Source organism: Nestor notabilis, unplaced genomic scaffold (genome assembly GCF_000696875.1).
Source record: "Nestor notabilis isolate BGI_N333 unplaced genomic scaffold, ASM69687v1 scaffold1581, whole genome shotgun sequence".
NCBI classification, from domain to species: domain Eukaryota; kingdom Metazoa; phylum Chordata; class Aves; order Psittaciformes; family Psittacidae; genus Nestor; species Nestor notabilis.
Window position 1 is genome coordinate 18,899 of NW_009914020.1, and position 25,862 is coordinate 44,760.

The window sequence follows — 25,862 nt, forward strand, 5'->3', positions numbered from 1 at the left end:
AGGTTGCTGTGCTTTTTCCGTAAACTATTTAGTTAAGAGTTTGAAGGCAGAAGTGAGCAAATCAAATGGATAGGATGTCATAGATGTTGCATGTTTATTAAGTAGTCGATTTTATATTTATTTCTATACATTTATTTATGTACATTTATACATTTACATATATATATGTTTACATATATACATTTATTTATATACATTCTGTTTACAGCCTGCTTGTACCAGACCCCTACTTATTTAAAGCAAATTCCTGTTTGTAGTCTTAATAGCAACAGAGAATGTTAGGAAATTTGTTATGGGATTCACACTCGATTTTCCATCACTTTCCATGTAGGAAAAATTGATTTATTTACACTAATTTTCTTCCAGTAGAACTGAACAGGACCTAGTTTACCATTACACTGTTTCAGTCCAATACTGTACAAATTAAATGCAAACCAAATAGAGTCATACTAGTAAGTGCCTGGAAAAAACTCAGTAGTGAATTGTGACTATATCAGAAAACTTGTAAATTCTATTAATGTTCAGAAATGCTCAGACTTACTTTTCAAACTCATTGAAATCCATAGGAGCACGGTACTTGTCTACAGTTCTGATAAACAGACACCTGGCACTGATGCCACACTTCTGAAGTTGCTTATTTTCATTTTTTAAACAAACCAATTGTTACTGAGGCTGCATAAATTTCTTATTATGGTCTATTTTAAAGAATAAACAAAGTAGGAATACAGGCTTAACAAAACAGCATTTTCTTGCATTGTAAATGTATATGCAAAAAAATCAGCTGTTAACAAGTACTGATTACTCATTTCTGGCAAAGCAGTGCAAGGAGGCTGAAAACAGGGCTTCCTGCTCCACTGACTGAGAAGCATATGTTGAAAAAGCAAACCTTCAGATCTCTATTACAGTATGTGGTCTTAATTTTAAGTCTGAGAAGACACTCGCTATTGAACAGGGTGAGCACAGCTCCTGTCTTTTCTCAGAAGACAGCTTTCTCCAGCTTTAATGGCACAGAACTCGCTAGTGCCACTGGTGATCTTTATTCCTCTCACTCCCATCTTCCACATCCAGTACCAGCTGCCTTCCTGTTACATCTGGGGTCCACCTACTCCTGCTGTGGGAATATTTCTTTTCAATAGGACGGGATGAATTGAATGCTTTGCCTCTGGCCCTCTTCCTTATTTATATTGTGTCCTAAAAATGTGTCTAATGTCACCCAGACTGACCTGCATGCTTATATAACCCTTTAACACTGAACATAGTTTCCAGGCTAAACATTGTAAGCTTCTGTACTGTAAAGTCAGAGTGTTATTGACTATTATTAGTCAATAATTGTAGAACTGTAAAATAATTTTATGTTTGTATGCTTTATATAATTGAAATACTTTATAAATTGAATAGTTATGATATTAAAATTATAGTGTTGCACACTAGCAAGATTTACAAATGGAAGTGAAGTACCCATTACCATTACAAGAAAATAAATGTACTTGCTGTAATATGAAAATGTAGCAAACATTCTGCATGTTAATAACTCAAAACATGTCTTAACTATATAAATACTAATTCTGTCATTTTAAAATAAAGAATATACGTATATTTAGACCTATGACCACTACATAAGATAACGAATAAATTCTGCACATTCTTCAAAGATGGTTTTCTCTCCTTGAGCAGAGTTATTCCCAATTTTATTGTTTCAAGACATTCTGCACAGTTCTTTGATGCATGTGAAGCTGGAACCTGTCCAAACAAGGACAGAGATCTAGTCATACCTCGGTTTTGCTCTTGAATGGATCATTTGAATTGTATGATGTCATAATATTACGTTTCTATGTCCCTATATAAATCCTTGAGCACAGCATCTCCAGATCATGTGACAGGTGAAAAGGGACCGTTTGATTTGAAGGCTGAACACGGAGTTCGAATGGGATTTTTAGATTTTCTTTAAGCACAGGCTGTTGTCCTTCTTCTGCATTAAAGCAGCTAGTCTGACAAGAAGTAAATCAGCTGGAAGAACACAGAGTCTTTAACACCTCAAGATGGGCAGTGGAGCCAGTTCTGAGAGCAAGGAGTTGGCCAGGAGATCCAGAGAACTGGAAAAGAAACTCCAGGCAGATGCAGAGAGGGAAGCCAGGACAGTCAAACTACTACTGTTGGGTAAATAGAACAAAAATTGCTTATAATGCTTTTCCATTGTTTTTTTTTCTCTGGAATTATATTTCAGTACAGTGAATTTCTCACCTCTCACTGTTGTATTTGAAGAAGACAATCCTGTAATACATACACAAAGTATCTTCTGGTTGTGGACACTCATGAAGTCATAAGGAACAGGCTGGAAATGGCCACGTTGCTGCATGAATTCAATTTTAACTATTATAAATCCTTGACTTTGACAAGATTCAAAAAATGAGAACCTACTGCTAGAATAAATGTTCTGATGCTTATTTATAGAGAATGTAGCACAGGCTTATCTTTTTTTCATGAATCTATATGCATTAATTTACAGGAGGGCTAAATGAGATAACTGGTTACATAGAAAATCCACAGGTGTCACTGATATTGTTTATTTTCCAAACTGCTGCACTTCTTTTTTTCCAGAAGCAAAAAATGACTTAGAAATGGGTTTTTCGATGCATAAAAATGATATTGTGGAGAGTGGAATGGAAGGTAATGAAACGAGCTGAATATATGTTAATATTCTCACAGACTACCACTTCTAATCCACATTGTGATCAATTTATTAACAGCCAGCAGGTGTAATGGCAAAAAATTTTTTTTCTTGATACAGCTTTAGTCTTCTCTCATTTTTCTTATTGTACAAGAAATATCCAAGAACACAATTAACGCTGCCACCATTTTAATATTTTTCCAACAGTATAATGCCTGTCATGAGATATTATATTGGTTTCTCCAAATGCATAGGAAAGCAGTTTGTGATCATTAAAACATATCTGTTTTTTCCTTTATTGTAACTGCAGTGCTTACAAGTGGTTTTAAACTGATAATTATTCAGACTAAAGGATAGTGAGATCCTTTAGATAAAGCAAATCGGCTTAACTCTGTTGTTTTGCATCTTATGCAAAAAGTCTATTTATACCTGTTGAGAATCTAACTACTATTATTAATAAAGAAATAAGAGAAAAGCACAACCATGCAGGCTTCTCAAATAGTAACAGGAAAGTAGCAGGTTGATGCACTTTATGAACCATCAGCATTCAGATTGCAGTTTACAAAGCCTGTCAGTCCAATGGATAATACAAAGATTTTCTCTGCCACATTAAAACAAAATATTGCCCCTACTGAGGCAAGCTTAAGCTGGTTGAAAAACAGAATCATATTTTCATTTAAACTTGCATAAAGCTTTGATACTTTCAACCTATTCTTACAAAAAGGATTTGGCACTCTGAGTTAGAACTAGGGTCCATCTACCTCAGCATCCTGTCTCTGGCCTTATCCAACACTGATCCATGAGGAAAATGTAAGAATTCCTTTAAGAGGAATTTATAGGATACAGAGGACTTTATGAAATGAAGAGAAATTTATGAGGTAAGAATTTTGATGATATATTTTGATCTTCAAGATTTCATGCCTTGGCAATAGCACTGGAAGTTGTCTTACACCAGGACACAGACTAAATTACCCCTCCCAGAACTTATGTATGTATTTAGTATTAAGGACTTTAGTTTTAAATGTTTCCTAATGTATATAACCAGTCTGCTTCTGACACTATTTTTATCAGTCTCAAGATACCTTTAGTAAAATACTTGGAGATAAATTACAAGCGATGTGAAAAACACTTCTATTTCATTCATTTCAAATCTGAACATATTCTAGTTTCATCACCTATGCAAGCATTCTTTTCATGAGACAAGATGTTTATCAGAATCTGAAATACGTTCACTGAAGTTTTCTTCATAGGATGTATTTTTAAAGTATCTTCCTTTACTCATGTCACACATGACAAAAATTCAAATTTGTCAGTGGTTAACACTTCAGAAGGCTTTTTTCTCCCTGAAAACTGTTACAACAGATCATAAGGACTTAGTAAAAAACATGTTGAAGAGAGAGAAAAAAAAGATTATAGACTTAACAGCTCGAATTTTCTTGTTCTTAAAAATGAAAGGAGTGAATACAACGTGTTTCCAGCCAATAGCACAGCTAGAGTGAAAGTGTCTCTCGAACACCTGGAATCACAGCTGCTGAAGCAATGTGTAAAAGGACCACCATAACCCCTTCCGCAGTCAAACAGTGAAGACATCAGATAGGAGAGGATCGAACCTGCTGTGTTCAAATCTGTACCTTTCCAAACCTCTGAGGTGATCTCAGAAGTGATTCTAACTTTTACACTTCATAAATCAAGGTCAGCTCTATTCTGAGCCAACCAGCCTAGTCCTACTTTAGTCCTAGGTTTCTGCTCATTTGGACTATATGTCCGTCATATTACAGACGAGATGTCACCAGTGTTCCTTTTGCAGTAGGCAGATTGGTAGAAAATACTCAGAAAAAAAATTCAGCATGATTACTATGCTCTTACCCTTAAAATGTAAAACATACATATTCTGACCAGTTCCTGAGAGGATTATTTAATATATAGTCTGGTCCCTCCGCATTCACCACTAGGTCCGTTTACAAAGAAGAAATTTAATGCAGAAAAATTAGACACAACATTTGTTTATGTTAAGTTCTGTGACCTGGGCAAACACATTATCTGTGTTGAGGTGGCAATTTACAGTTTATATGGCATGCAATAAAAGCTGCACATATAAACTGGAGGAGGGGGAAAATTATGCCACTTTCTGAGCTTCTTCACTAGTTGAACAGGAGCCAGGAGGGTTAATGCCATTCCGCACCTGTACCTTGTCCACAAATCTGGCCTTAGACTTCAAAAAGCTCAGATTGTTTTATGAGTCTGGAAGAAACCTCGAGGTATAAGTTTTATTTCCTTTGAATCAGGGCCATATCTTGCCTACATCATACACAGTTTATGTTCTTCGTAGGAGGGCAACCTGCAATTTGTTTGTGTGCAAAGTACAACACATATTCCAAATGTGGCCAGAGCAGCTGATGCTCACAGTGGTGTCTTGCAGAAACAAGAACATAGCTTCATCTTAAATAATTGTTAATACTTTGAACTTATTTATTTTCAAAGCATTACTCCATGGCCTCATTGTCTATAGTTTTCAGTGGCAGGACAAAACTCACCCTCATTTGAGCTCATCATCTTCAGCTCACTTTACTGAGAAATACTCATTTTTAGGGCACAGCTTACCAATTTAATTTAAATATCTGCTTCAGGGTAAGAAAAAATGAAGCTGTTTGTTCTTTTGCTTTAGTAGCAAATATTCTTCTCCACTGACTTATTAAAAGAGGTCTCTGGTAAGTGGTCTGGATGTAGACGTTTATAGTATAGACATTTAAAACCAATTAAATGAATCAGTTACTGAACGCTTAAGTTCCTATGATTAACACTTGCACGGGAAGCAAAGGCTGAGCACTACGATGGTCCAATAGTCCTACTGGTTAGAATTCACTGGTTTTCCTTTTCTGGGGCGGGTGTGAGGCAGTGTTTAAGGATCTTATTCCCTCAAGAGGGCTAGATCTTAGATCTTTTTTCTAGTTTCTTTCTCTCACGGAGAATATGTTTTGGGTTTGGTAAAAGAGCCAGGAAGATACAATTTCCAATCTAGTTCAGTTTCCAGAGCTCTGAGTGGCACAGACAAGGTTCAGACAGCAGTGTGGAACCTTTTCTGATTTTGATTTGAAGATTTGCTTTTCCTTTTTTGCTGGTTTATGTCATTGAGAGCAGCTTTTGTGACAGGTTTCAAGCAAAATATTCAGGCAGTAGGATTTGGGGTTTTTTTGTTACATTTACTTCTGGAAATGTTTCTAAACCAAAGCTTTACTTCCACATAAACAATAACTGTAAGAAGATAATAGCTCTTGATCTGAGACACAAAATCAGCTTAAAATGTATAAAAAACCACCTTCTTCAATGGCTCAGCAGATGCTAATCTTGAAAAGGGCTTAAACCCTTCCCAGTTTCCACAACTATTCAAACAAATTTGTAGAAAAATGGTAACATTAAGTTACATTGAGGTCCTGGACTCTGTTCTTCTTTGAATTTGAGAGATTCTCACCAGCTTTCAAGGCACCTACAGTTTTTTCTCTGTCTGCTCTGTCTATATTCCTTGGTGACCTGCAGGGAAGAGGTTACGCACTCCCAGAGCAGCAGGCCAATTCATGTCAGGCTGTTGGGTGATGGCTCCTTTGCAGCCCGGTGCCTGCAGCCACACTTCTTGGCTCTTCTTGAGCCTCTTCTGGAGCCCAGTGCACCTTAAAATATAGTGGGCTTGGGACATGATGAGGTGCAGTTTGAAATATTCAAAGCAAGAAGAGAGGCAAGTTATAGTTTGCCAGAGTGCTTCTTGTGCAGAACCTCATGTAGATGGATGTGACATGTCCTGAGGCATGGTGAACGTGATCTCTGGGAAGAAGTGTGGGAGCAAACACCCATTGACCTTACTGGAGTCGGAACATCTTTCAGCTTCCAGGAGTGGGGCCAGAGTTCCAGGCATTGATTGAGATTTCCATGCCTTTATTTTCTGTGCTTTTATCCTGGCATCAAAATAGAGACAGAGAAATCAGAGGTAAACTTGAAAAAACTAGAAGATCTTAAATACGTGAAATACAAAATACGGGTTGTGGTGTATTACTGCTGGTTCCTATCAGGATGAGCTATAAATCTTCACAGTGACAGAGAGTTTTCCAAAAGCCAGTTAAACTTCCCAAGCTCCAGGACAGGACTGAGCTTGGCCTCAGTTCTCGTCTCTTATTCAGAAAATCTGGACTTGATTATGATTACCCTTCTTACTGCCTCCTAAAGAGAAACTGCTTTTGGCTCTCCGTGCAGTCATGTAAGGCCTGTCATGCCCTTTGGCCACTTTTGCCACTGTTTCTGCAAGAGGAAGGCTACTGTGGTGGGTGGGAACGCCCTTGTCCTTGTTGTCCTACCATGTGGCCCTGGCTGGAAGAGCAGGATGCACAGGATGTGGAAGGAAGAAAGGAAGCAGGTGCAAAGTAAATTGTTTCTGACCTACTTCCTGGCGTGCAAATTCTGCTACAACTAACACGATACTCCGGAGTGATGCCAATGTCTGAAAGTCGTCTGTTGTGTAGATAAAGGCATTACTAGATCATAAATTAAAGATGATCAGAAGTAGAAAAATGTAAATTATGCCTCCCACTCTATTTTAATTTTTCCTTTCAGATCTGGAAGAGAGCTTTATTTCTATATTAGGTTTCCTGGCATCTTTCTGGGGGGTGAATGTATGCATTCTCAGCACAGCCTGCTCTCTTCCCTACAAAAAGTGTAGCAAACGCCACCTTGCTGACAGGGCTTTACGAAGTTCTTCATAAGGGCATTGAAGGGATAATAAATGATCTACATAAAATTTGCATTTTTTCCAAACTGTGGCAGATGGCAGCATCATCCCATTTTGCATAGGCTGGTTTTTCTCTCGCACTTTCTGCTGTTCACATCAGGAAATGTTTTGTGTATGGTTTGCTGTCTGCTGTGATTCATTTGGGTAAATGAATCCCTGTCATGTAAATTATATTAGTTTTTCAAAATCTGTTTGGGAAGTCCATAATCAGTTTGTTCCATTCACCAAGAAGCCTTCAGTTAAAATAGCTATGCCCCAGATTTCCTCTTCCATCAAAAATATCTGACGCCGTCCAGTGAGGTAAATCATAACCTGCAAAGACAAAAGCAGTGATGAATCCTGTCCCATGGTTTCATAGCCAAAGCTAAATCCTCTCCAGGTGCTTTCAAAATCCAGCTTTTGTCTGGCTGCTCTTGCTAAGCCTCAACTCTGACTGACATATGATGATAGTCACTCACACAGATTTCCAGTGGAGAAGGTTTGCGCTGTGATTATTCACATTCCATGAGACAAGAAGGACAAATTAACTGTACATAATCTGACCAAACCTACACACCGGTTTTGCAACTGGCTGATAAAGCAAATGCCTGTGCCTCCCTGACTGCTCTGGGGACTTCCTGCAGAACTGTTCCCAAGCAGCATCTGTTGCATTGCTCTGTAGGTTTCCCACTTCCAGCCATACTACTTCGTAGCAGAAGATGAAACACCAGTGTCAAGACATTTGCTCATGTGCTGCCTCTGCATCATGAGCTAGTCCACATGCAAGTCTCCACACTTTGTTTTTCCAGTTGCTCATAGAGGCTGGCTGGCTGGTTTGGCTTACAAAAGGTCACGATACATGTTAAATGAGCAGCTACAAATCACCTAATGTCAGAAGCTCTAGTTTGTTCATAGTTTTATGTCTATCTATCTGCCAGACATGAAATCAATATAAGACCCATATTTTATTTCCTTTTTAGTTAAAGAGTCTGCATTTTTATCTTATTGACTGAATGTTCCTTTCTTTTCAAATGTCTCTTTCCTCTTTAGAATTAACACTTTACCAAGATTTCATTAAGTCTGCGTGGACACTAAGGAGGGTTCTAGTTAGTACAATGGGGATCTAAAACATCCATGTCTCTTCATAGGTACAAAATTCTGGTTTAGACAGTTATTTTTAAAACTTTCTACTTAACTATCAACCACATCTTCTCAACATTCCCCTCCTGCAGGTGCTGGAGAGTCGGGAAAGAGCACTATTGTAAAGCAAATGAAGTAAGTATATGAATATTCATACCAGTTGTTGAATTTGGTATTTGTAGTGTAAGCTATCTAGCTAATGTCTTATTACAATATTTATGCTCATTTGAATAAAATGCAAAGAAACATCATTCAAATCAAGTTCTCATTCAATCACATGAACACAAAGTGACTATAAGACACAGCTGGACTGTTAATCAAATCTGTCTGATCGAATCATGCACTGGTCCAACTCCTTGCTGAAGACCAGGGAAGCTTCCTTATTGGCTTTGGTAGGAGTTACAGTACTGTAGTGAGAACATAAGACAACCAGTCACAGCAGATTCACCTAGCCTAGCATCCTGTCTCCTGCAGTAGCTAATGAAAGGTGCTTGCAGAAGATCATCAGACCAAACAAGTAAACATACAGTTATACTTGCACTGGGTACCCTGATAGTACCCACTGACTTGTGGCTCAGGCATGACCCTGAACCAGGTAACATCACTATGTTCAGTAGCCCTCAATTAAACCATGCCTATGTTTCTCCTGAATCTTTTCTCACCCAATGTAAACGAGTAACATCCACAATATTCTATGGCAGGGAGCTCCACAATTTAATTACATATGATGTGAATCATCTCCCTTTGTTCAATTTTAACTAACTTGGTCCTTATTAATTTTATTTGATTTCACTGTATTGCAAGAGAAAATACTGAAGTATTCACATTGTATAATAGGGAAAGTCTGTTTTCTGTTTTTTTGGGGTTTTTTTAAACTGGCCTCTGTAGATCATTCTTCTTGGTCTCCACAGTCTTATTCCAACTCCTGCCAGAGGTTACAAAGATTGTTCTCAGGTCTCCCATACGTGATGTGTGAACATATTTAACCACCAGCCTACACAGTGAGCAGCTGGTACCCACCATCTAGCACGAGAAGAGACAATCAAAAGAATTGCTCTTAGTGAGGAAAGTATCACCCCAAAAAGTTTTCATACAATAATCAATCTGGGAAAAAACAGGCTGTACAAGTTGTAATGAAGAAATCCCTGTTCAAATTCAGAGTGAGTACCTGGATGGGAAGAGCTTGTGACTGCACCGTAAACCTACTGCAAGAATACTTGTAGATGTTCATTCAAAGTGCACATGGTGCCACACAGATTGAAGTCAGTAGCTTTATTTCCCCTGGCTTCTAAGGAAGGTCAAATCTGTGTGTATGTCCTTTTACAATTTACTATCACAATATTTTCACATATAGTCAAACAGGCTGAAACTAAATTAGTTCATGTTATTCTTCCAGGCGTAGCCAAAACACTAGTCATGTACCCTGTTTAAACAGATAATCCACCTGAGTTCAAGAGATTGTATTTACATAGGTAGCAAAAGTCCTCCTTAACCTGCTGAAATATTGCTGTTGCATCTAGCCCTATTTTCATACACAGTGTCTAGGTCTGCTTCCTAGACCTGTTCAAACAGAGAAAAAAATTACACATTCACTGCAACTGTTTGAACATGACCCCACTTCGTAAGCACCAATCCCTTACTGTGTAAAAATCAGACTGTTTTTTGAAGTCAGTAATACTACTCCAAATTTAAGTTCTCTTAACTATTTCATGCCTTCACCAATGCATTTTAAAGAGCTCAGTAAAAGATGTTGTCATAAGACCAATTTCCTATTTAAGCAGTTTATAGCAAGACAGATTCAGAACCATCCATCAAATTCTTTACTAACATATTTTGTTCCATTTCAATGGTGGATAATTTTGTATCTGAGTTCCAATCAGGACACCCTCCCTATTCAGACAACCATTGAAATGCATTGTGCTCAAAGCTTCCTCAAGTAGGAACAGACTAAAGATGACCCTCTGAATTACTCACTTTAAGAAGGCTTATAACACTAATAGCATTGAGGAAGGGGCAGAAAACTGCAAAGCTGAGTGTTATCTTTAAAGCCCTGTGCATTTCTGAGCTGTCAACCTGATCACAAATATGAATTATTTTACAGGAAAACTGTCCATTAAGATTATAATTTTTCATATAAAATGTCATCTTCTGTCACAATCAAGGACTTTTTTTAAAAAAAGAAGTTTTTCAGTAAAAAAAACCTACTTTGTTAATTTTTTCATTAAAATTTAACATTTTCTAGAGAATACTGGTAGGTGCTTATAGAAGAAACAATTTTGCTGAAAATACAATTTTCCACCACAATCAGGGTAATTTTACTCCTATGAATATAATTTTCTAATTCATAAACCTCCTTCTTTTCAGACTGAAGATTTCAATTAAAGTTAAATCCTTCCACTTAGCTTTGCACACTATTTTCTGATGTTCAAAATACAGACATGCTGCAAGGCCCTAAAAAGGCTTGGGTGGCTATGAGACATAACTAAAAAGGAAAAAAAAGACAGCTTCTGTGGAGCTCTGTGCTTCTGACTGGATCGTTTTCAATGTGCGATCTAACCAAGTTGAGTATTCTTATGCTGTGCTCTAAGATAGCACCACAAACCTACTACAAATAATTCAGCAAAATGAAGAGTAGGAATCAAAATATATGATAACTCATCATGTCTGTTGTGACTGAATCAACTGTAGCTATCTGGTGAGAAGTCCTCCCTTCATGGAAGACAAGACAAAACAAAAGAGGAAACTAATGCTTTTCCCCCAGTAGAAACACAATTCAGGTATTATGACTTGTAGCCAATCACCTCATGCCTTCAGCATCCTGCATTAACCTGTTTAAGTTGTTCATTTTTTCAAGGAGCATCAGGGAACAAAATTTTCCATTTGCTAAAATGATCCTTTTGGCCATAAAAGATGTCAGCCTGTTTTACAATCCTTCCTTAAGAATGACAGATCTTTCATAAAAGCAGCAAAATTCTCTGCTGATTTAAAAGGCTGGTGAACATACCTTCCTCCAGAGGACATAAATATGGTATTTAAAACAAATGCCCAAAACCAAAAAACCCAAACCAAACAAAAAGTACATGAAAAGCCTCAGGCAAAGCACAGTTTTCTTTGTGTAATTACCAAATCTAGTTTTATTTCAAAATCTTATATTTTCTTCCTTCCTTTATTCTTCAAAAAGAAATCATGAAAATATAAAATAGCCATTTTTGTACTGTGCCAGGGCCTTTCATTCTCTCTCATTCCAGATTTTTGCAGCTGCAGGCAAAACATCCATCTTCCCCAGCAATCCTGTTACGGCCACTGCTGTGAGACACAAAAATAGTTAAACCAAGTTCATGTAGTTCATGGGGTTTGAGTTTCTATATATTTCATTCCATTATTTGTAGAAAAACTGCTTCATTCACAGGTAGTAAAAGGGGAAGAGTGACCAGAATATGGTTAAGTACCAGTGCAAAAGTACCAGACTGCATAACGTGGGTCCCTTTTTCTTTGTCCCAAGTTCAATAGGATTCCTTTGAATCTTGCAGTTTCATTTGAATTTGTGCTGAAAAAGGCATTCAAAAAATCAAAGCTTCAAAGCAGACTTTATAGGTTTGCATGGTCTAGAGTGATTTGGGAAACATTAAGAGAAGCCTTTTTTTCCTACAGATGCCTTTCCTACAGACACAAGAATGCAACTTTTGGGTTTTCTGACATCTATAAGTTATAGAGATGTTAAGACACACTGAGTTGTGATCTGGGTTTTACATGTGTGTGGGGGAGTGACCTGTTCTCTGACAGGGCTGACTTCTCCCCCTGAAGGGCAAGTGTCCCAAAGACACACACCTATACTTATTCTGGGCTAACCTGTCAGATCCTTTCACATCAACCCTTTCTGATTGTATAGCTCTGTCCAGACTGTACCTCTAGCAAGAGACAGCGAAAAACCCCAAACTCCAAACCCCAGAAATGACTTATTAAACAACCTGGACTTCATCTCTGAACAACTGAAGTGAGGAAGAACAGGCCCTTGGTTCCAGCAGCAGCCAAAGCACTTTGGGTGTCTGTTCATTGAGAGTACGCTACTCCAAAACGGGTGAAGTTTTCATCCCTTTCCACAAGTTAAGGAAAAGGTGTCTCTCAGGCATGATATAATCTGCACATTGATCTTGGAGAACTTTAACCTCGTGCCCTTTTCCAGTCAAGGAGGATTACGAAATTATAATCCCTCTGTCAGAATTAGATGACTTTGCTATAACTGCTGAGGTTCTTTGTCCTCTGGAACAGACTGTATCATCTGGAGTAACACGTATGTCCTCAAAACCTCTAGATAACAATAGTAACACTGTTGTTTTCAGTAACTAGAAATACTAACTGGTATACAAAGAAATATTAAAGGTTTTATGATTTTGTTTTCTTGAAGAACTACCTCAGTTTTTTGTAGTAAGATCTTCCTCTATGTAAGATTCTAGATAAAAATGATTAAATAAGCAATGTGACAGCCCATGACTAACATTGTAGATTCCAATAATAACCTCATGAATTTAACCTGACATAATTGCAGAAACTGCTGTTTACCTGTTCCAGCAGAACAGGCAGATCAGCCACTGATAAATGCTTTTCCAAGGGCCAAACTGAATCCATTCAGTTCTTTCTCACACTGACCACAAAAGCATCTGATCCAAGTTTTCTTTTTTTTTTTTCTTAATACATCCCTTAAACCTTTTTTTTTTTTCCTATTTTTGCACCAGGATCATCCATAAAGATGGTTTCACCCAAAACGAACGCATGGAGTTCAGATCTGTCATTTACAGTAACACAGTGCAGTCTATCCTGTCTATCGTGAAAGCAATGCCTAACTTAGGAATCAGTTATGAAAACCCAGCTAGACTTGTGAGTATGACACCCTTTCTCCTGAAATTGGCATTAAATGCATTTTTTGTAATATAATAGTAAAGACTAGTAGAACAAAGAGGGTTCATATTTGCTTTATGACAGCAGAAACTGAGTACTGCTTAAATCATACATGACAAGATGCCCTAACTTGTTTTTATTTTCTCAAGACTGATGTCTGAGGTCTAATCTTTGCATAAACTGCCATTTTGTTTGTTCCAAAAGAAATGTTCAACTTGCAAAGACATAAGAAGGGGGGGGGGGGAAAGAAAAAAAAAACCTTTTCTTAGCTGTTTAGTCACTAATTTATTGCTATCATGAAATATAATAAATATTTCCCTTTTATGAACAAGCCTTGGGGCTCAGCCATTGTAGTGAAGGGCCATCTAGACATGTTGGGGATGTTCCAATTTGGCATTGCACCTGGAGCAGGTACCTCCCTGTTGTATGGATGCAGCACTAGCCCATTGGCACTGCAGAGAAGTGGAGTCTGAGCTTTCCAACACAGTTAGCAATCCTATGTGCAAGCACTTAGAGCAAAAGCCACAGCCAGAAGACCTGCTATCATCTGGCAATCACGCTAGGTTTTCAGGGATAGAAGTGAAGGAAAAACACATATTTCTTAGTGTAATGATTTAGTCTGTTGCCTGTAATTCAAACCTTGCTGAGAATTTCTCAGAATATCAGCCGGTTCCAGTTTTGGTAAATTCTGCCTATTCCTTAGAGGTTTACTTTAGAGGGAATTATATCTGCTTATCTGAAAGAGCTTTTCTTGTTCCAGAAGTCTACATTTCATTACAATGACATGTGGCACTTTGACCTAAAAAATTATAAACAAATGTTTCAGAGGTGACTAAAGATCTTACAGTTGTTTCACAAAATAGAAACTAAATATTCTCCTCTGTATTCTCTTAGGGGTCCATGAATGCAAGTCATTCAAACAAGTGTAACAGTGCCCAAATGCAGCACACAGAAAATAGGCCCATGTGAATGTACTGCAGCTTGGCCCCTCTCCTCAATTGCGATAGACACATGTACCACATAAGGACCTATCTGCCAGCCTACATAGCCTAAGGCAGCTGAACCTTAGAGCACCCAGCCACAGCTCTTGGATCATCCTCTAATATCCACTTCATGGTCCAGACTGTTTGCCATTTGTAACTGAGATATTCTGCCTGTGCTCCAGTACTTCAGCCTCTTTTCTCAGCCCTGCCAAACTTTCTGAGAGGCTTATACATGTTCACACTTGGTCTATCACCTACACACATTATTTTCAAGGTATTTCACAGCCTGGGGAACAGGGAGTTGAAATTTTTTGTTAAATAGCTCAGTTCATTTCTTAGCACTATGTAAGCATCAAAATCCACAGTCGGCACCTTTTGCACAATGATCAATGAACATTTACTGTGTTCCTGGAGGCTCTGAGCTCAAGGCTTCTTATTGCAGACTATTCCACCAACAAATCCAACATTGTATGGTGATAGCTATAATAATTAAATGATACGTGATATCTAGAAGGAGAGAATGTTCCAATCCTTATCTTGAAGAAGTGTGTGCCCTTGCAAGCGGCCCTTGAGACAAATGAGGGGTGCACAGGAGAAACCATGGCTCAGTCCTGCTGATCTCACCACTCAGTGAACTGATGGGGTGTAAACAGCCAGTGTTGTTTAATGTAGAAGGACAACTGTACGGCTGTTCTTCCTCTTTCAAGTAAAGGCAACGCCTTAGTGATTATTTCCCTCCCCACTTTGCTTTTTATCCATGATAACTCAATTTCTCAACCTGCAGTGTTTCATTTTTGATCAGTCTCTGAGTTTTACAAAGTTTCCATAAACTGCAATTTCTACTGAATTACAAATTTATTTTGAAGATGTGTTCTATTTTTGTATAAAACATATTCCCTGCCAAAACAGTGTCTGTCAGGATCCATTTATACTTTTGCAGCTATTGACTGCAAGTCACTTCAGTTGTCTACTTATACTAGGAAGGAATTACATTCTATAATTATCCACTGCTGTGACAGTGTATCAAATGACCCTATTTTAATCGTGTTTTTCATTTACAGTACATTCCTAAACTGTTAACCACTGAAAGACATATTTTGATGTAATAGATTACTTGAAGTCTTTTTGGATTGACTGCAAAAGGAAAAAAAATATACAATAATATATTTTAAATATTTGGGATTTTATACAGTTACATGTTTCTTCATCCCCAAATAAAAGAACACATGGGAAATGCATTCATTATTTATATTCACTTTGCCACATTTTTCACTGTGGCCAAAAGCTAGAAATTTTTCTTTCAAATACATTGTTAGAGTTATTTAGCTATATATTTCTGCTTTGATGTACTTACAACAGGTTTAACTTTTAAATATAATTTTTAATTTAGTTTTTGATACCCCACAACTCTCTCTTGCAATAAAAGCCTTCCGTCCAAGTTGGACCTTTTGTGAACTCCTATGATAAGGTAAAACTAAACCCTTCTATCACCAAAAACAAGAGGTAAATTCTGTGTATCACAATTTAAGTGTAATCTTGACACTAACTAAAGGAAAGTGAGCGTGTGAAAAAATGTTTACATGCACAGGTGAGTACAGCTAGCAGGAAAAATTGGTGAAAATGGCAAATTTTGCCCTGCAACTCATTGTAAATCAAGCACGTCTTCAAGGAGGTGGAGGAGCACAGTCTGCTTGCACAATATTTACTGAAATTTCTCTTTAGGAAGATGAGATGAAGCTGTGTTCCATGGCAACAACTCTGGAGGATGGTGACATGTCTTCGGAGTTGGTTGAACTCATCAAACAGCTGTGGAGTGATGGTGGTACCCAGGCCTGCTTCGCAAGGGCAGCGGAGTACCAGCTCAATGACTCGGCAGCCTAGTAGGTGACAACAGCTGTGGTGGCCATTGCCATGCCAGTGTAGGAAGGCTTGTGACATTCCTCACATGCGGAATAGCCTACATAAATTATTGCTCATTAACCTGAAAAAGAGTGAGGGGTTTTTTTTGCTAACATTTATAATAGACATGTTTAACTGAAGGAAACAAGTGAAAACAAGGAAAAAGTTGTTTCTGTGAGTTTGTTTAAACTGCAAAAAACCCCAAACCTGTTCTTTCCTATGTAATTCTAAGATTGACAAAACGAGGCAAAAAGTGAATTGAAACAGCTTAGGTTTTACCTAGAGTTATCCTATGAATGTATGCATTTCAAGTTGCTAAACATACATCTGGAGAAAACTCTAAAAACTTTCCTCTGAACTACTCTGGCTGCATGGATGGGTGTCCCCCGCGCTGTTACCATCTCAGCATCCACCTGGTGTTGGCCAGGTTTGTTACAGCCACTCTCCAACCTGACAGCCCCAGTTCTCTTTCTGCAGCCTGGGAGGTGGCAGGCAGATAAGCAGGGGACTAAGGCTGCTCAGCTTTGACTCCACAAAGGGTCACTATTCAGCTGGGGTACGTCTGCTAATTTACATGTAGTCAGTAGGCTTAGACTTTTCAGGAGTCCCTGGTTAGGTTGCTTCTACAGCTGTTCTTGCAGGCTATGGCAGTCCTGCTCTGCTCTTCTCTCCCTGAGCTCGTATAGGACGGAGCAGGGAGGTGCCACCTACATCAGTTTTCCTAGAGTGCATGAGTCTGACTCTAGACCTGGGCCAGAGGTTGTTCCAGCTCAGATCCATCTTCCAAGGTCTGGAGTTGCAGGTTTCCCTGCTCCTGCAGCTCCTCCTACAGGCTGAGGTCACCTGCAGCGTGAAGCATCACCAGAGGCATGGTCGGAGGCTAGGTCAGGAGCCCTGTGAGCTAAAGGCAGTGATAGTTCACTAACAGCAGATACAAGAAGGGCTAGACCATGAAAATATTAAAAATTCTTCATCTCTTTATATCTTCAAAACAAGAATGAAGACCTTAGTGCGAAGAAAATATCGCATGTGTTAATTTGTGCCTGATCTGGCAGTATTTCTATAGGAATAGCACAGAGCAATCTTTTGTTTCCTTTCGGACAGGCCATGCTGTGGTTGCCAGCACTAAAATCCTCTAACAAGTCAGTTATCATAATTAAAAGGGAAACTTATTGAAATTAAAAACAACAAATGCAAACAAAAAAAAACATGACCACCAATTAAAAAAAAAAGCCTAATGCAGAAAAAAAGATATATTACCTGTGTGTATATATATATATACATCTACTATACATATATAGCTATGTGTATATATTTATATACATTCTAGTACACTATGCCTTGCAGATTAGGTTTTCTTGCCTAAAAAGAAAATAGGATAGTCTAAAGTAATTCCCTCTCAGTGTTATGGGTGTTATGGGCTGTGATTTTTAACCTGCAATGGGTTTCAGAACTTAAGGGAGCTCATACAGACTGTGAAGGAGCCAATAACCATTACTTATTGCTAGTTACGTTAAAAATAACGGTGGTATGTTTTTCATTTGTCTGAACACTTCTGGATATCCTGCTAATCCTCTGTCTTCATTTCAAAAGCCAATGCTTCTGAAAATCTAGCCTTGGGCTCTGAGCCATTAAAATCAACTTAATTTCTGCTCTTGCTGCTAGGCTTCTAATGATCAGTGCAAAACCAGCTAAAGTCAGTCAAGAATCTAATGCTACATTTCCATTTCTTTTAAAACCAAACTCCTGTTCCTCAGCTCCTGCGAACCAGCTCCCACACAGAGTACTGAATTGTACTGTGTAAACTCTGTTTTTCTGAGGTTATCTTCTCTGAGTCTTTTCATTATTAATTCATGCTAACGAAGTTTGATCACTGCTTTTCCTCTGGGTGTTTGAATTGCAAAAAAATGAGATCTTCTAAATAAAAAGCCTCCCAACTTTGGTTGGGATTTATTCCTTAGACTCACCTGGAATTAATCATGTTCTAAGATGGAGTAATGGGTGAGGAAGGGGCAAAATCAGGATTATAAACCATGTCATTGTACAGCAAACAGTAGTACTTCTGCTTGCTTGCTTTTTGTTTGCTCAGTCATTTGCCTCTCAGAGTAGGATTTGTGTCACCTGATTCAAGCCGGGGAAAGATCACACATTTAAACTAACCCACTAGCTTGTGTTACCTCTTGCTCCAGTGGAGAGCCAGATTGGAGATCACCCCCTTGGAGCTGCCTACAGCTCTGAGGAGAATCTGAAGATGCCTCTTTTGCTCCATTAACTAGAAAATTAACTTGGTCTAATTTTTTTATACAATTACAGTTGGCTGTGTTGGATTGAACTTAGGTATTTGTGAACTATCAGATCTTTATAATGAATTTTATATTCCAGCATTCATTTTAGTGCTTACATGCTTTCTAAATTGCAAAATTACTTTTGTTGCTGTTTTCCACAAAGGTAAGATGAGATGAGTTTGCCTCAGACTCCACTCAGAGAACCAGAGTTATACTGCATTTAAAAAACCCCAGATTGTTTCCTGGACTCAAATAATGGGAAAACATTGAATGACTCAGATCAGCTGCAGGATTTCTGGCTCCAGTCTATTCAACTTAAAATGGAAGAAAATCCCATTTCCAAGTATTACTTAGAAAACTCCATATGGAAGACTATTTTTTTTTTAAGCATCATTTTATTTTAGTTTAGTTTAGTTCAGTTTAGTCTAGTCTATTTTTTACTTACAGATGTATTAAATATTGCAGACAAGGATGATGAGCTGTGAGATTTCTTTTGGTAGTTATCTGGTTAAACTGAACAACAGAACCTTCATTTTGGGCAGACTTTGTGTTAGAGAATTAAAAAAAAAAAGGCATGAAGCCTAAAAAACATTAGGGAGACTGTGTTTTGCTTGCCAGAGGCAAGAGGCTACAAATGGAGAGGTGCCAACTGGGATACCAAAAGCTTAAAAATGCTTCAGGCATTGTATGTGGATTATTGATTTGGCTTTGTTCTTTATTTGAATATTAGTAGTTAAAAGGTAGCAAGCCACCCAGACATCACCTTTTCTTTTCATTTTGTCAATTCATAATCTCTTGATGCTGATTCCTAGACCAGCTAGTAAGATTCATAAGCTCTCTCCAACCATTTTGAGGGAGATGAGTGCCCCTGGAAGAGACAGGAGAAATGTTGGTGATGGGACAAGGACAGGATTGAAAGATCTGGACTGGATTCGCATTTCATGCAGATTTTATCTCTGTCTCCCAGGCAAGAAAACCTGATAATCTACTCTTTTCCAGGGTGTTGTGCCAGTACGTAGGGGATCTTCAGCTTCATTGAAGTTTCTGGTTTTGATGACAAAATATCTATTTTTTTAACTTCCTCTTGTAAATTGATAGGTCTGCAGAGAAAACAGCCCCTTAATGTGAGTTCCTCCAAAATATCCTTTCAGTTAGGAAGGAGGATACTGTTACAGCAGGTGTGATAACGGGCTGTGATTACTTCTAGTCAATCTGCTTCTGAAAGATGCTTGCAGTTCTTCCCCTGGGGTGGCAGTTCCCACTTGCTGAAAGCAAACGGCCAAAAGCCCATTCCTGACAAGGTGGTTTTTTAGCATCCCTGAGGAAAATAAGGATTTTCCTGAGCCGAAATTCTCAGAAAGATGTTTATACTATAAAACTAAATCACACTGCTATATAGCAGGAAAGGAAAAGAAACAAAGAAAGGCTCTGGATTGTGTATCCAGGTCGTATAAAACCAATATACTGTATTTAAATGTGTAATTTACATAGGATATTTAAAAGCAGCTCAATATGAAGTGGGTTTTTTTAATGTTCATTTCACCTTTTGAATTCACCAGTCACCATTTCTTTTCACTCTCTCTCCTTAGTTACCTCAATGACTTGGATAGGTTAGCAACGCCGGACTATGTGCCTAGTGAGCAAGATGTTTTGCACTCCCGAGTGAAAACAACTGGGATTATAGAGACTCAGTTTTCTTTCAAGGATTTGAACTTCAGGTATGAAAGCCGTGTTTGACAGTTTTCTGTGGTTTTATCTTTCTTATGTATTTGCAAATGTTTCGACCTCTTACAATATTGGTAATCCCATTGTGATAACCTTGAACCCACTCATGGAATATTTTGAAACAGCCAAAAAACCAAGCTATTTTAGCACCAGTACTCCAACTTTAAGCATATAATGGACTGTTATTAAAATATCTCCGAATATCAGGTCCTAAAAGGACATTTTTACATATGTACGTGTCTAAAAAGCATTATTTGTATCCTGCCATTTGAATAATTGTTTGTGACATTTAGCAAATTTGCCTACCTAAATGCCCTTAACAGCATGCAAAAGATTTGATGACTACTAATTTGCATGCACTCTCAACCTTTCACTCTCTTCTTTTGAGAGTGGAAATAACTGCTCTTAACACCAGAATGCATTACATTTGGCAAAAAGTAATAATTTCTGTCCCATGGGAAATTTCAGTATTAGCATCTTGTTCATTTAAGATTAAAAGAAAAATGTACAGGAAAAAGATCTTGAAAATAATGTCTCTGAGAAATTTGAGTGAAAATAATTGACACTTTGAGATACTCAAGACTTTGTTATGCTTGGTGAACCAATTAAAAACATCAAATTCCATATGAAAATGTATTTGAATGAATTGTGATAGTTAGTGTTCTATAATGTTTTTCTATGGACTGAATTCTGCTCAATTCTTAATTTAAAGTCTTGGGTGCATGTTACTCGAATGCAGTTTAGACAAGAAACTGTAGAGATAGACAGATGTATAAAGCACCAGGATTATAACTTATGCATTTTTCATTTGGCTTCTTTTTTCATTTCCCTCATGTGGCAATTAAACATTTCCTAAACCATTTATGCTACCACACAGATGTTTGACACAACAGAGATTACATATACAAAATAAGATTCTGAAACAGATGCCTTACAAATAAATTATTGTCACCTCTTAATACACTGATCACTCTGAAAATTCAGCACTTACCCACAAACACTCTGGTGCAATGTCATAGACATCATCTTCTTTGTCTCTGATTAACAGGTTTCCAGACAGCTTTGTACACTGGAAATCTGAGCACCTTTGATTACGATCATAGTTCATGTATGGATGGAGAAAGAAATCATCAGAGTGCAAATCCTCTGACATGAATGCTACAAGTCCTGATATTAGAACATCAGAATTAGTGTCTAGGTCCAACTGAAATGCAGCACAACTGAGAATTAAGTTACCCAAGTGTCTCTAAACAAGAGGAAAGCTCTTAATGCCACTACAAATACAAAAACCCCAGTGTGTTTAGTATCTCTGCTATGCATCACAGTAGTGTTATGTGAGTAAGTTCATTGGTGGTATTAGGCACTTTAGTAATACAACGTAGAATCACTACAAAATAGTCTGAGGGGTTTGAGCTGCTGTAGGGATGTAGAGTGGCTATAAATCCTTCCAAACCAGCCAGTTACTGCTACTCTGCATTTCCAGAGCAATGCGAAACAGCTGGGGATCCTGATGACTCTGCACTTGGTTTGATAAGTACCATAGAAACATCTATAAAGAGAGGCACACTTTCGCATTCAGAGTGAGTTTTGGTTGATGTACTCAAATGAGGCCTTGGGTCACAAGCTATGCATGGATAAAAAGAAAATATGAACAGATGCCTCATTCACTAAATGCTTGTCCCTCTTCTGAACTGAACGAGGCAGAAAACATTTTGTATCTGTGCAGTAAAAGTCTAAATCCCAGTACTGCTCCAGGGAACTATTACTGTTGCACAGATAACATCTCTTGTTATTTGCTATCTTCTTAGTAGTTACTTTGCTGGTTTAGTGTAATTTAGCTTTCTTGTGCTCTTCAATTTATTTCACTAATGTCAACTTTGCTTTCCAGAGCTCAGAACATACTCAAATTTTTTTTAAAGAAGGTCTGATCTTCATAGGTCATCTGCTGCTGTCATTTCCATGCTAGGAAGAGTTTGACTGAAATCTGGCAAGCTTTATTTTAGTCTTCAGGTCATGTACCATTATGAAAAATGAATATACAGCTAGTCCCATATCTGTAGCTAAGTTGTCCAAGAGCAGTGCTGGGAAAATATAGAGCTTTCAAGATTTGACTTTGACCATCTTGGTTAAAGAAGATCATCTCAGATAGATACACATTTTCTACCACTCACAGAGGGACTTCAACTTTACAAGTGCTTATGTTAACCTCTCAGCTGACAGGAAAAGAGCTAAGCAAACCAAGGTTAGTACAACAGGAAATGCCCATAAGCATTGCCTTTGGACTTGTCTTGATCTTCTCCTATTTTAACTGACTCTCATGAATATTCACAGGGCCACATGCCAAAAGCTTGCAGGAATTAATACAGATTTGTACAATTCTGTATGCCTGTGAAACGTTACTGCAGACTAAATTTTAAAGCCTTTTTTCCCCCATAACCCTTATTTCAGAGTTACATACCACAAATCAAGGACAGCTTCATCTCAGTTGGGCCCTAACTAGCTAGGTCCCAGCTAGTTATGTTCAGTTAGCTTTGGACCCCATAGAATGAATCCTTAAAAAGTTCATATGACTCTATACAAAGGTAGTAATTTCTGGCAGATACTGAAGGAATAGTGCAGAGGAGGACAGACCTACATTTTCCTCTCTATACATGATGGGATTCCTGCTCACATGAATTGCTGCTTAAACAGCAACTAAAGAGATTGTTAGAGCAGACACCCCACACTGCAGATTATACAGCTAGCCAAGTGACTATGCCAGGGCAATGAACAGATGACTTAATATCGATCTACATCAGGGTCAACCCATGACCAGCTTCCAGCCATATGCCTTATTGATCAGTGTGTTAGTTCACTGCAAGTAAAACTATGAACAAACAACTGTGGACTAGAGGGTCTTTTGTCAATGTTTCATGTCTGAATTCTGTCCTGAATAAATACGTGCCTGCATGGCTTAGTACTTCACTGAGCTCTTATGCAGAGCCCCACTTCCTCAGAGTGCCACCTGAAAGGACTGAAGGTATTTCCTATATGCAGGTATTTAAGCCTTTATGTTTCATTTTATGCCCACTACAAAGCTGTAAATTATATATAGTACTGCTTGACCTTTAGGGATAGAAACAGACAATAAGCTAAACATTTGGTTGCCATTCATCTCCAATTGCACTCTGCACATTAACAGCATGACTATGTCCTTACTAGTTAGTGCTTTACCTTGTACATATGCTATTTTTCCACAAAGGATGTTTGATGTGGGTGGACAGCGATCGGAGAGAAAAAAGTGGATTCATTGCTTTGAAGGAGTTACTTGCATCATATTCTGCGCTGCACTCAGTGCCTATGACATGGTTCTGGTGGAAGATAAAGAAGTGGTGAGTCAGAAGAGACAAACAACCATTTTGCTGCTAAGTTTTAATGTACTCTCTGCATATCAGAACTATTCCTGTTCCCCAATAACAATTTAAAGGCTATTATGCTATATCTGTTCATACCAGTAAAGAACATTACAGTAACAATGACATATGGGGATGAGATAAGTCAGTCTCATGTTTACCTTTTGCATCTCAACAGAACAGAATGCATGAAAGCCTTCAGCTGTTCAACAGCATCTGCAACCACAGGTGCTTTGCAGCCACTTCCATTGTGCTGTTTCTAAACAAAAAAGACCTCTTTCAAGAGAAAATAACAAAAGTTCATCTGAGTGTCTGCTTTCCTGAGTATGATGGTAAGTTTGGGGTTTTCAGAAGAAAATACATTCAGATGATTAGTGTAGGCCACACATTAAAGACTATTTATATTTAACCATTTAACCAGATACCTAAGCATCTGGCCTTTCTCTCAAAAGAATGGTAGTGGTCAGACATGACCAGAATCCAATTCATTTCACCCACCCATCATCCTTACCCTAGGATGGGGTCATGTCTCTCCCTGGAGATGCTTATTTCTCTCCGTTGGCGGTGGAGGATGCTGAGAGAACTAAAAGTTTCAGATGGCTGAAGCTAGACAGTATTTCAGTACAACTCAGTGGCTTATTACTCACAAACCATAACTGAATCCAAGTTTTTTGTCCCTTTTCTGAAGCCCTATTCCATGAAGGAAGTCTGCCTCTTTTGGTATGTCACAGTAGTGTCTACTGGAAACAAAACTCAGCAGCTGTTCCCAGCTGATGCAAGAGAATATATGAGGCCATGTCAATAAGTGTCAGAGGAAAACCAAAATCTGACAGTGTTGTAGTAGTGACCTAATGTATTTGGGATGGGGAGTCTCCAGAATGAAGCATACTGAAAGCAGTGTTATTAGAAGATGGATTCTGCTCACTTCCTGAAAACCAGTTCCATCATTCCCTTTCTAAGGATGTATCAGCAGAGCAACCTGCATTGCTCAGTGCTTCACTGGGATATTCAAACATTATGGGCTAAACTTGGGGGAGCTCACCCTGACCTCCCCCAAGCCTCATCCTGAGGCTTCAGACAGGATGTGAGCCAGGAAGGGCTCTCAGCAGCAGGCTGTCTCCAGGAGTCACAGCCTGATCCAGACCAACAGTGGGTCCGTGATTCCAGTATCCACAGCTGCTGCTGTTGTAAAGCAGTGCTACCAACAGGCAGAAAAGCTGCGTGAGGAAGTTGTGACTGAATATATAAGAATATGAATTCTTCCCTTTCTCTTTCTTCATTTCTGTATCTCTTCATTTTTGTTTTTCCCACCGATTTTGTCTGCTATCCACTTGATTCCCTTCGAATTTATGCTCCTTCCTTTTTTTTCCTTTTTCTCTCACTTTCTGCTCTCCCTCTAAGGGAGAGTTAAGGAACTGTTTCACACTGACTCAGGAGCATTTCATTTCAGAAATGAAGACTTTTGGTTAGGCGTTGAAATTTAAATTTAGATGGGCAGTTTAGACACAAAATTTTCATAGCTACTGATGAAGATAATTCTCTTCAGGAAAAAGAAAAAACATCAGAAAAAAGAATTCTTGTTTCTTAGCAGCTGTGAGGAAATTCCGATTGAAATGTGTTTTCTCTTTCTTTTACCGTTCTCTCCACTAGGACTAAATACATTTGAGGATGCTGGAAATTACATCAAGAAACAATTCCTAGACCTGAACATAAGGAAAGAAGATAAAGAGATATATTCTCACTTGACATGTGCCACAGACACCCAAAATGTCAAGTTTGTGTTCGATGCAGTCACAGACATAATAATCAAAGAAAATCTGAAAGACTGTGGGCTTTACTAGCCATTCATTCCCTTGCTTAGAGCCTGACTTCATCTCAGTCCACTTTTCTTTCTTCGTCGTGTGTGCTGACTGAAATAAAACACTCTAGGGAAGAAACAATATCAATTAAGCTTTCGCTAGCTGTCAGTTGAAGCCTTTGGTGTAGCCTGATCATTGCAATCAACACTGACTTTCTGTATCTCATAAGAAGATTGAAAGAAATGTTCCACAGAGATGCCAACCGCTGATAAATCCTGCTGGAATCAAAGAGAAATGCCTATTTTAATCAATATGATTTGAA

General features: G+C 38.3%; 1 protein-coding gene across 1 annotated transcript; it reads left to right on the forward strand.

The window, feature by feature from the left end:
- The first annotated feature begins 1,664 nt into the window (after positions 1-1,664).
- LOC104412667 (guanine nucleotide-binding protein G(t) subunit alpha-3-like) lies at positions 1,665-25,677 on the forward strand. The gene is made up of 8 exons (XM_010023449.1): positions 1,665-2,157; positions 8,654-8,696; positions 13,295-13,436; positions 16,163-16,320; positions 20,214-20,342; positions 23,591-23,720; positions 23,920-24,073; positions 25,392-25,677. Exons 1-8 carry the CDS (start codon positions 2,040-2,042, stop codon positions 25,580-25,582), a joined length of 1,065 nt encoding a protein of 354 aa, XP_010021751.1. The 5' UTR covers positions 1,665-2,039; the 3' UTR covers positions 25,583-25,677.
- The last annotated feature ends 185 nt before the right edge of the window (positions 25,678-25,862 follow it).

Coding starts and splice junctions, on each gene's coding strand:
- LOC104412667 (XM_010023449.1), top strand. CDS start 2,040: ATGGGCAGTGGAGCCAGTTCTGAGAGCAAGGAGTTGGCCAGGAGATCC. Junction 16,321..20,213: donor CTCAATGACTCGGCAGCCTA/GTAGGTGACAAC, acceptor CTCTCTCCTTAG/TTACCTCAATGACTTGGATA. Junction 24,074..25,391: donor CTGCTTTCCTGAGTATGATG/GTAAGTTTGGGG, acceptor TCTCTCCACTAG/GACTAAATACATTTGAGGAT.